The sequence below is a fragment of the Salvelinus fontinalis genome, chromosome 37, assembly GCF_029448725.1.
Source record: "Salvelinus fontinalis isolate EN_2023a chromosome 37, ASM2944872v1, whole genome shotgun sequence".
NCBI lineage: Eukaryota > Metazoa > Chordata > Actinopteri > Salmoniformes > Salmonidae > Salvelinus > Salvelinus fontinalis.
This window is the reverse complement of record NC_074701.1, coordinates 14,274,788-14,286,788: the sequence shown is the minus strand read 5'-3', so window position 1 is coordinate 14,286,788 and position 12,001 is coordinate 14,274,788. Positions and strand designations below refer to the sequence as shown.

The 12,001-nt window shown below is 45.5% G+C and overlaps 1 protein-coding gene across 2 annotated transcripts in view; it reads right to left on the bottom strand.

The window, feature by feature from the left end:
- Positions 1–10,294, bottom strand: part of LOC129836195 (alpha-2,8-sialyltransferase 8F-like) — a 32,185-nt gene extending 21,891 nt beyond the window's left edge. The window contains exons 1-3 of one of the 2 annotated variants that reach the window (XM_055902049.1): positions 10,002–10,294; positions 9,484–9,564; positions 1,025–1,111 (exon numbers count right to left, since the gene is read on the bottom strand). In XM_055902049.1, the coding sequence (XP_055758024.1) occupies positions 1,025–1,111; positions 9,484–9,564; positions 10,002–10,093 (260 nt within the window). In that variant the 5' untranslated portion in view covers positions 10,094–10,294. The remainder of the gene's footprint in view (positions 1–1,024; positions 1,112–9,483; positions 9,565–10,001) is intronic. The other variant, XM_055902050.1, reaches the window with a different exon arrangement.
- Between the last annotated feature and the right edge of the window lie 1,707 nt (positions 10,295–12,001).

Genomic DNA, 12,001 nt, shown 5'->3' with positions numbered 1-12,001 from the left:
TAATCGTGGTCCCGTGTGGCTCAGTTGGTAGAGCATGGCGCTTGCAACGCCAGGGTTGTGGGTTCAATTCCCACGGGGGGACCAGGATGAATATGTATGAACTTTCCAATTTGTAAGTCGCTCTGGATAAGAGCGTCTGCTAAATGACTTAAATGTAATGTTAAATGTTAATCAGAATAAACCAAATTACAACACAGTCAAAACAAAACTACATTACTTATTGGGAAACACGAGCACAAGCACAAAGCAAAATGGAGTGCTATCTGGCCCTAAATCGACAGTACACCGTGGCAAACTATTTGACCATGGTTACTGATCAAAACCTTAGAAAGAACTTGACAAAGTACAGGCTCAGTGAGCATAGCCTTGCCATTGAGAAGACAAAAGAAAACATGGCCCCCTGTAGACAGGAAAGGCTATGCAACCACTACACCACAGCAGAACCTGAGACAGAGCTGCATTTCCTGACAAAATGTAAAAAATATAAAACAATTAGAGGGTGTCATTTCCCCTTATTCAAGGTTTCAAAGACCTTTCTGATGAGGATAGGCTACCCGTCCTGTTGGGGGAGGACGCAGAGAGCTGTGGTTTGGCAGCGCACTACATTGCTGCCTGACATAAGATGAGGGACAGTGTCTGACAAGACCAACCAACCAGCACATGTCCTCTATGCTTATTGTTATTGTTAAATGTATGGTTATTTTGACCTTTGGTTATTGTTGATACTGTTGTCCCGTTGACAACATTGATTATTATTATAAATTATGTTCATATTTTTAAATGTCCAAAGTAACCTTTGGCAATATGTTCACTGAATTGAATTGAGAGAAATATGGAATGAACCAAATAGGTGACAGAGAATGGATGACAATATGTAAACAGGTACTGCACAATGTCTATCAGACATTACTGACAGAGCTCAGAGAGAGACGTGGTCAGACATTATCTGTAGAGCACAAATAGAGAGAGCTGTGATCATGCATTACCTGTAGTTCACAGATAGGCTACAGGGATCAAACATTACCTGTAGAGTTCTCTCTGGGTGATGTTGGGTCTGTGAGGGCAGTTCATCAACTCTCTAACGTCCATTATTAGAGTCCTGGTGTTGATACTTTAGAGAGGGAGATAGACAGGGAGAGGGGTAGGGGGAGAGAGAGTGAGAGTGAGAGTGAGGAGGGGGGATAGAGAGTGAGGGGGTGAAAGAGAGAGAGAAATAAAAAAAGAAAGAAAGAAAGAAAGAAAGAAAGAATGAAAGAAGAAAGAAAGAAAGAAAGAAAGAAGAGAAACAAACAAAGTGTGAGTGTGCTGTATTTCTGATAAATTTTACGGTTAAAATACAGTACCGGTCCAAAGTTTAAGAACACCTACTCATTCAATGGTTTATTTTACTATTTTCTACATTGTGGAATAATTGTGAAGACATAAACACTATGAAATAACACATATTGTCACGCCTGCTTCCACTCTACCTCTCTGGCGCTCGAGGGCGCCAGGCTGCCCTTCATTACGCACACCTATCACCATCATTACACGCATCAGCGCTCAATGGAGTCACATGGACTCCTTCCCTTTGTTGATTTCCCCGTCTATAACTGTCTGCTCCACTGTTTGTTCCCTGTATCAGCATTAATGTTGTTATGGGTTCATGTCCAGATGCTGTCCTGTCCTGTTCCATGTCCGTTGATAATTAAATGTTCACTCCCTGTACCTGCTTCTCGTCTGCCAGCATCGACCCTCACACATATGGAATCATGTAGTAACCAAAAAAGTGTTACTCAAATCAAAATAAATGTTATATTTGAGATTCTTCAAAATAGCCACCCTTCGCCTTGATGACAGCTTTGCACACTTGGCATTCTCTCAACCAGCTTCATGAGGTAGTCATCTGGAATGCATTTCAATTAAAAGGTGTGCCTTGTGGATTTTGTGGAATTTATTTTCTTCTTAACCTGTCTAGGCTGAGGGTGCCGCTAGCGGCACTCACCCCCCCACCCCCACTGATTTTTTTTTTTTTTTTTTAAATATTTAACTTTCACACATTAAAGTCCAATACAGCTAATGAAAGACACAGATCTTGTGAATCCAGCCAACATGTCCGATTTTTAAAATGTTTTACAGGGAAGACACAATATGTAAAGATGTACATCTATTACCTAAAAACACATTAGCATAATCCACCATCTTTTATTTGTCCACCAACACCAGTAGCTATCACCATTTCGGCTAAACTAAGATATTTATAGCCCCTAACCAAGAAAAAAACTCATCAGATGACAGTCTGATAACATATTTATGGTATGGGATAGGTTTTGTTAGAAAAATGTGCATATTTCAGGTAGATGGCATAGGTTACAATTGCACCCACCGTCACAAATGGACTAGAATAACTACATAGAGCAACGTGTTTACCTACTTACTAATCATCAAACATTTCGTAAAAATACACAGCATACACTAATCGAAAGACACAGATCCTGTGAATACAGACAATATTTCAGATTTTCTAAGTGTCTTACAGCGAAAACACAATAAATCGTTATATTAGCATAGCACATGTGCAAACATTACCCCAGCATTAATTCTAGCCAAAGTGAGCGATAACGTCAACATCGCCAAAATATATTATTTTTTTCACTAACCTTCTCAGAATTCTTCAGATGACACCCCTGTAACATCACATTACAACATACATATACAGTTTGTTCGAAAATGTGCATATTTAGCCACCAAAATCATGGTTAGACAATGGGGAAAGTAGCCCAGCTGGTGAGAAAATGTCCGTGCGCCATATTAGACAGTGATCTACTCTTATACATAAATACTCATAAACGTGACTAAAAAATATAGGGTGGACATCGATTGATAGACAATTTAATTCTTAATACAATCGCGGAATTACATTTTTTAAATTATCCTTACTTTTCAATACAATTTGCGCCAAGCGAAGCTACGTCAAAAAACATGGCGTCCTAAGCCACTAACATTTTTCGACAGAAACACGATTTATCATAATAAAAATTGTCACGGTTCATGAATCCACTGCCTCCTTTTCTCTCTCTCTCTCTCTCTCTCTCTCTCCCGTGTTTGTGTGGGCGTGGTTCCCAATCTCGGCTTGATTGTCTGCGCCAGCTGGAATCACTTAGCTTCCCTTTATATGTTCTGTAACCAGTGTTTCTTGTTGTCAGATCGTTGTTTTCTTCCCTGAGGTTGTGTCGTGTGTTCGTGCTCATTCTCTCGTCGCCCCTGTGTGGATTATCTTCTGTGCTCCTTCCTACCCATCCGGACACACTCCCCTGGATTTCTCTGCACGCTATCAAGGAAGATACACCTTAGTCCCTGGGTCGGATTCCGTCTGAGTACAGTCTGTCTGTCCTGTTGCTGTTGTAAACTGTATTCATTAAACCATCGTTGCTTGCATCTTGCATCCGCCTCTGTATTGTCACAGAACGATCTGACCAGAACATGGATGCAGCGAGTTCAACGAGTCTGACCGAATTCATTTCCCGCAGTATCACGAGAATGGATCAACAAGAGGAGAACATCTCCAGCACAGGTCGGGCAGTGCAAGCCATTGCGACGCAGGTATCCCAGCTGACCCAACAATTACAACATCTGGGGGGTCTCGCTGCGCCACCTACACCGGCAGTTCAACCCGCCCCGCCAGAGCCGGATTCCCAGCTAGAGCCACGGCTACCGACACCAGAGGGTTATTCAGGTGATCCTGACTATTGCAGAGCTTTTCTGACGAGATGTTCCATGCATTTCTCGTTGCAGCCACGGACCTTCAACCGTGAACAGTCTAAGGTAGCATTCGTACTCACACTGCTATCAGGCAAAGCGGCCCTTTGGGGATCGGCGGTGTGGGCGAACCAGGACCCATGCTGCACCTCTTTCCAGACACTCTCCGAGGAGATGAGAAGGGTCTTTGATCGGGCCGTGGCGGGTAGGGAGGCGGCCAGACTACTCGCTGACCTTCGCCAAGGAGACCGGTCAGTATCGGAATACTCCATTCAATTCCGCACTCTGGCCGCAGAATGTCAGTGGAACGAGGAGGCGCAGTGGGACATGTTCCTGCATGGGCTGGAGGACCGGATCCAGAAGGAGATTTATGTTCTGGACCTTCCCAGGAGTTTAAATGGACTAGTGGAACTAGCATTGAGGGTCGACGCTCGTCTGAGTCGTATTGGCCGCCGAGCATGCCCTAACAGACCGTATAACGGCACGGAGGGTTGGCATGCCAGCAGCGGGAACACGGCCAGTTCAGCCTCCGCTCACGAACCCATGCAGGTGGGGAGAGCTCACCTCTCCCGGGAGGAGAGGGAGAGGCGGAGATCCCAAGGACTTTGTCTCTACTGTGGTAGAGCGGGCCACTTTATCCACTCCTGTCCGGTAAAAGATCAGGCCCGGTAGTAAGTATGAGGCTACTATCGGGTGGTGTCACCACAGAGAAGACCTCATCATCTTCTCTCCTCCCGGTAAGACTAAGATGGGCCACCCACACGCACGACACCCAAGCTTTACTGGACTCAGGAGCAGAGGGTAATTTCATGGACTTCAAGCTCGCTCACAAACTCCAGATTCCTATCACCTCACTCACGCACAAGATATCCGTCAACGCTCTCAATGGTCAAGAACTCCCCAACATTTCTCACACCACTGAACCTATCACACTCATCACTTCTGGCAATCACACTGAGACACTATCATTTCTACTCATGGACTCACCCCTTGCACCATTAGTTCTCGGCCATCCTTGGCTCACCCAACACAACCCCAGAGTTGACTGGGGTCATAACTCTATATCCATGTGGAGTAACAAGTGTCTTGAGTCCTGTTTAGTGTCTGCTTGTTCATCTGTGTCTGATTCTGTGTTTCTAGAGGAGGCAGTGGATTTGTCTAACGTGCCCGTTGAATACCTCGACCTGAAGGAGGTGTTCAGTAAGTCCCGTGCTGCTTCTCTTCCTCCGCATCGTCCCTATGACTGTGCAATAGAATTATTGCCAGGTGAGTCTCCGCCTAAAGGCAAGTTATATTCACTCTCTGTTCCTGAGAGAGAGGCTATGGAGAGATACATCTCTGATTCTCTGGCATCTGGATTCATTCGTCCTTCCTCTTCTCCAGCGGGGGCGGGGTTCTTCTTTGTGGGGAAGAAGGACGGATCTCTGCGTCCTTGCATTGATTACCGTGGGTTGAATAACATCACAGTGAAGAATACCTATCCCTTACCGTTGATGTCCTCAGCCTTTGAAAGGTTACAGGGAGCATCCGTGTTCACTAAGTTGGATTTACGTAATGCTTATCATTTGGTTCGCATAAGGAGGGGGGACGAATGGAAGACCGCGTTTAACACCCCCAGAGGGCACTTCGAGTATTTGGTCATGCCTTTTGGGTTATCCAACTCCCCAGCGGTTTTCCAGGCACTCGTCAATGACGTGCTGAGAGATATGATTGATCAGTTCATATATGTTTACCTGGATGACATACTGATTTTTTCTTCTTCTCTCCAGGAACACGTTCAGCACGTCAGACGAGTGCTTCAGAGGTTGTTGGAGAATGGACTTTTTGTCAAGGCGGAAAAATGCATTTTCCATGCACAATCCGTTCCATTCTTAGGTTACATCGTCTCGACTGAAGGTATTCGCATGGATCCTGACAAGGTTAAGGCTGTGGTGGATTGGCCAAGCCCAGATTCCCGTAAGGCCCTACAGAGGTTTCTGGGATTCGCCAATTTCTACCGGCGTTTTGTTCGCAATTTTAGCCAGATAGTCGCTTCTCTTACCGCCTTAACCTCCCCCAGAGTGACGTTCAGGTGGTCCGATGCAGCCGAGGCTGCATTCACCAAACTCAAGAGCCGCTTTGTTTCGGCTCCCATCCTCATAGCTCCCGATCCCTCGCGTCAGTTCGTGGTGGAGGTGGACGCTTCAGAGGTGGGGGTAGGTGCGGTACTTTCCCAACGTTCCTCTTCTGACGACAAGATGCACCCTTGCGCGTTCCTTTCCCATCGGTTATCACCTGCGGAACGCAACTACGACATTGGCAATAGAGAGTTGTTGGCAGTGAAGTTAGCACTGGAGGAGTGGCGCCATTGGTTAGAGGGTTCGGGGGTACCTTTTATAGTTTGGACCGATCACAAGAATTTGGAATATATCAGAACCGCCAAACGACTCAACTCCAGGCAGGCGCGGTGGGCACTCTTTTTCGGACGTTTTGACTTCTCTCTCTCGTATCGCCCGGGTTCCAAGAATGTCAAACCCGATTCCCTTTCTCGCATTTTTGACCATTCCGAACGTCCATCCACTCCCGAGTGCATCCTACCCGGGACCCTAGTGGTCTCCACTCTCACATGGGAGGTTGAATCGAGGGTCAAAACGGCCTTAGAAGGAGTAGAGCCTCCGCCCGGTTGCCCACCTAATCGGTTGTTTGTGCCGGAGGGGTGTCGGTCCGATGTTATTCGGTGGGGGCATTGCTCCAACGTAGCGTGTCATCCAGGAGTCAGCCGCACTAGCTTTTTGGTTAAGCAACGCTTTTGGTGGCCACTGATGGCTCGTGACATTCGCAGTTTTGTTTTGGCTTGTTCGGTTTGTGCCACTGGGAAGACTTCTAATCGACCCCCAGATGGGTTACTCCAACCGCTGTCGGTCCCTTCGAGACCCTGGTCCCACATCGCGCTAGATTTTGTTACCGCCCTCCCGCCCTCCCAGGGCAAGACGGTTGTTTTGACCGTGGTGGACCGGTTCTCTAAGGCAGCTCATTTTATTCCCTTGCCTAAATTACCATCTGCCAAGGAGACAGCGGTAACTGTCGTGGATCACGTTTTTCGCTTACATGGCCTGCCGATGGACGTAGTTTCTGACAGGGGGCCCCAATTTGTGTCCAAGTTTTGGCAAGAGTTTTGTAGGTTACTGGGAGCGAGTGTCAGTCTGTCTTCAGGGTTTCATCCCCAGAGCAACGGTCAAACGGAGAGGGCCAACCAAGATTTGGAGAGAGTGTTGCGATGTTTGGTTTCTAAGAATCCCTCTTCCTGGAGTCAACAACTCTCTATGGTTGAGTACGCTCACAATTCGTTGCCAGTGGCAGCCACGGGTCTCTCTCCGTTTGAGTGTAGTTTAGGTTACCAGCCACCTATCTTTCCCAGTACGGAGTCCGAGGTTACTGTTCCCTCCGCTCACGCTTTCATCCAGAGTTGCCGTCACACATGGAGCAGAGCCCGTGAGACTCTTCTCCGGGTGGGGGCGCGCACCAAGGCTAAGGCTGATCGCCACCGGTCGAAGCCTCCGGTATACGTCGTTGGTGAAAGAGTGTGGCTTTCTACTAAGAACATTCCACTCCGATCCGTTTCGAACAAACTTGCTCCCAAATTTATTGGTCCGTTCAAAGTCACCAGGATCATTAGTCCGGTGGCGGTCCGGCTCAAGCTTCCTCCGGCGTATAGGAGAATTTACCCTACCTTTCATGTGTCTAAAATAAAACCTGTGTTTCAGGCACGCATTAACCCGCCGGTCCCTGTTCCCCCGCCGCCACGACTTGTTGATGGGGAACCCACCTTTTCTGTCAATCGTATTTTGGACTCTAGAAGGAGGGGACGCGGATTCCAGTACCTGGTGGACTGGGAGGGTTACGGTCCGGAGGAGAGAAGTTGGGTACCTGCTAGGGACATTCTGGATCACTCCCTTATCGATGATTTCAATCGACAGGTAAATTTGCCTGGGAACGCCAAGAGGCGTTCCTAGGGGGGGGGGTATTGTCACGGTTCATGAATCCACTGCCTCCTTTTCTCTCTCTCTCTCTCTCTCTCTCTCCCGTGTTTGTGTGGGCGTGGTTCCCAATCTCGGCTTGATTGTCTGCGCCAGCTGGAATCACTTAGCTTCCCTTTATATGTTCTGTAACCAGTGTTTCTTGTTGTCAGATCGTTGTTTTCTTCCCTGAGGTTGTGTCGTGTGTTCGTGCTCATTCTCTCGTCGCCCCTGTGTGGATTATCTTCTGTGCTCCTTCCTACCCATCCGGACACACTCCCCTGGATTTCTCTGCACGCTATCAAGGAAGATACACCTTAGTCCCTGGGTCGGATTCCGTCTGAGTACAGTCTGTCTGTCCTGTTGCTGTTGTAAACTGTATTCATTAAACCATCGTTGCTTGCATCTTGCATCCGCCTCTGTATTGTCACAAAAAATGTCCTACTTTGAGCTGTTCTTCCATCAGTATCTTGGGCAAAGGATCCTTTCTTGGGTCTAATCGTCTTTTGGTGGAAAGCTGTCCTCTTGCCATGTGGAAATGCCAACTGCGTTCAGCATGAACTGGAAGCGTGCCCGGCGATTCACAGCGTTTCAGAAATAAATGTCCCAAAATCGCACTAAACGGATATAAATTGCTATAAAACGCTTTAAATTAACTACCTTATGATGTTTTTAACTCCTATAACGAGTCTTAACATGACCGGAGAAAGATTACTCCCAACACTAATGCTTGGAACAGGTGCGGGTCGGTGTCCTCCACGCGCATAACGCAGCTCCAAAAGACTTACTAGCTACAGGGTTTTTTAATTTATAGTGCCTGTGAACGCGCAATCGACCCCATTCAAATCGTCATCACGTAAAGGCATCCAGGGGAAGACGTAAGCAGTGTCCGTATACTCATAGCAATAACAGTGGCCTTTTAACTGACTCCAGATCAGGGGCCAAAATTTCTGAAATCTGACTCCATGTCAGGGAAATTGCTGTAGAATGGGTTCTGTTCCACTTAGAGACAAAATTTCAACTCCTATAGAAACTATAGACTGTTTTCTATCCAATAATAATAATAATATGCATATTGTACGATCAAGAATTTTGTGGGAAGCCGTTTCAAAAATTACACGATTAGCATAAATAGTGACAACAGCGCCCCCAGACTCAACAGGTTAATGCATTCGAGCCAATCAGTTGTGTTGTGACAAGGTAGGGGTGGTATACAGATTATAGCCCTATTTGGTAAAAGACCAAATCCATATTATGGCAAGAACAGCTCAAATAAGCAAAGAGAAACAACAGTCCATAATTACTTCAAAACATGAATGTCAGTCAATGCGGAAAAATTTCAAGAACTTTGAAAGTTTCTTCAAGTGCAGTCGCAAAAACCATCAAGCGCTATGATGAAACTGGCTCTCATGAGGACCTCCACAGGAATGGAAGACACAGAGTTACCTCTGCTGCAAAATATATAAAATATATTTTGATTTGTTTAACACTTTTTTGGTTACTACATTATTCCGTATGTGTTATTTCATAGTTTTGATTTCTTCACTATTGTTCTACAATGTAGAAAATAGTAAAAATAAAGAATAACCCTTGAATGAGTAGGTGTTCTCAAACTTTGGACCGGTAGTGTATGTACATATTGGAATAAGGATCAGAGAATGGATGGAGTGAAATGGATGGATGGAGTGTATATCAGACAGAGATATTTTTCCTCTTTGAGTGTGTGGTGTGTGTTTGTGTGTTAACTTACGCCTTGGCTGAAGTGACAGTGAGGAACTTGAGTCTCAGTCTCTTACAGAGAAAAGCTGCATAACTGTCAAACCCACCACTCCTGACACGCACGCACGCACGCACGCACGCACGCACGCACGCACGCACACACACACACACACACACACACACACACACACACACACACACACACACACACACACACACACACACACACACACACACACACACACACAGTTCTTATGGTATTTCACAAAACACTTCCACAGATAGCCACTGTTATGTAAATGCCAGTTGAAAAGTACCAGTGGCCTAGCCTTTGCCCCAAGTCAAAGCAGGTCCACTGAGGCCATGGCTTCAGTGACAGTAGAACCGGGCCGTAGAGGTGGAAGCACAAAAGCCTGAGCCTTCTTGGTAAAACACCGTGGTAAGTCCTTAGTGGGAATTCACCATCAAGAGTGTTCGAAAATATACCACTTACATCTGAAATTTGCCCCACAGTTATTTTTAATAATCACATAAAATAAAGAAACGTACCTTTTGTGGGAGTACCTCCTTATGAGTGTGAGAGACAACAGAGAAGCAGAACACACCAGAATGAATAGAACCAGATATATATTATAACGCATGGTGACAACTGCCACAATAACCAGTCAAGCATTAATCACCATCAAGTTCCTTCTCACTCCCAAGTTGGTGTTCTACAGAATGAGGTGCTTAATCCTCGTAGATATAGATTTTCTATAATGAACAAGGCATCTATCGCCTAACTCATAGATTTGAAATGTATTTTGCATTTAAGGCACAGACACGACCATAAAGTATAACACTATCAGACCAACCGAAAGAGGGAGGGAGGGAGGGAGGGAGGGAGGGAGGGAGGGAGAACAAGACAAAGAGGTGCGAGAGAATGAATGACAAGTTGCCAACAGGGACAGAGCAATGTCTATCAGACATTACCGGCAGAGCTCAGAGAAAGACGTGATCAGACATTACCTTTAGAGCTCAAATAGAGAAAGCAGTAATCAGATGTTACATGGAGAGCTCCGAGAGAAAGAGATTACCTGTAAAGCTCAGATAGACTACAGGGATCAAACATTACCTGTAGATTTCTCTCTGGGTGATGTTGGGTCTGTGAGGGCAGTTCATCAACTGTCTAACGACCATTATTAGAGTCCTGGTGTTGATACTTTAGAGAGGGAGATAGACAGGGAGAGGGGAAGGGGGGAGAGAGAGTAAGGGGGGAGAGAAAGAGGAAGAAAATAAGAGAGAGAGAGAGGTGGGCAAGAGACTGGATCAAATGTTCAGACATTACCTGTAGAGTTCTCTCTGGGTGATGTTGGGTCTGTGAGGACAGTTCATCAACTGTCTAACGTCCATTATCGGTCCCGTGTGGCTCAGTTGGTAGAGCATGGCGCTTGCAACGCCAGGGTTGTGGGTTCAATTCCCACAGGGGGACCAGGGTTCAAATCCCACGGGGGGACCAGAATGAATATGTATGAACTTTCCAATTTGTAAGTTGCCCTGAATAAGAGCAAATGTAAATTATTACAGGTTTTTTTTCAATCGCTTTGGTGCAATTTTCACAATGAAGTGGTCAATTCTTAGACACAAGTCTTAGAACAAAACTCAAAACAGATCATCAAAATGGCAGTTGTTTCAAAACTCGAAGCACATTTTCAATTGACTAAGTACAACACATAATTCTCAGTTTTTCACGCAACTTCAAAAATCTATGTTTCATCTAGAAATGCATGTTTCACATTGCAATACATGTTCATATAAAGTCATTGCCTTTCACAATGCAATGCTCACATTACTTGTGTATGATTTTCTCCTCATTTGTTAAAACGGACATTAATACATGCACTAACAACAGAGGACATTAATACATCCACTAACAACAGAGGACATTAATACATCCACTAACAACAGAGGACTATAATACATCCACTAACAACAGAGGACAATAACACATCCACTAACAACAGAGGACATTAATACATCCACTAACAACAGAGGACATTAATACATCCACTAACAACAGAGGACATTAATACATCCACTAACAACAGAGGACATTAATACATCCACTAACAACAGAGGACAATAATACAGTCACTCACAAACGACCGCTGACCCAACTGCACTGGATAGATAAGTACATATACCAATACGATTTCCATTGCATTTAGTAATCCAACAGCACAGGGAACTAATTAATGTTTGAACGCGTTCTTCTTGGACATGAGCATTCTGAAGCGCCTGCCAGAGGGAAGCCTCTTGAACTAAGGGTGTAGAGGGTGGGAGGGGGTCGCCAACGGCAGCCATTACCTTCGTTTTGGTTTCCTTGTGGAACAGACTGCTCAACTGTGCCTTCGGTCGACCAATTACTTTCCTGGCTGTGTTTACTATTCTGGTCAGTTTTCTTTTGTTCCTCATGCTCAGATTAACATACCAGACTGTCATATTGAACGTGAGGATGCTCTTCACCAAGCTGCTGTACACCCTCTCCAGAACATCCTAGTTGACCCCAA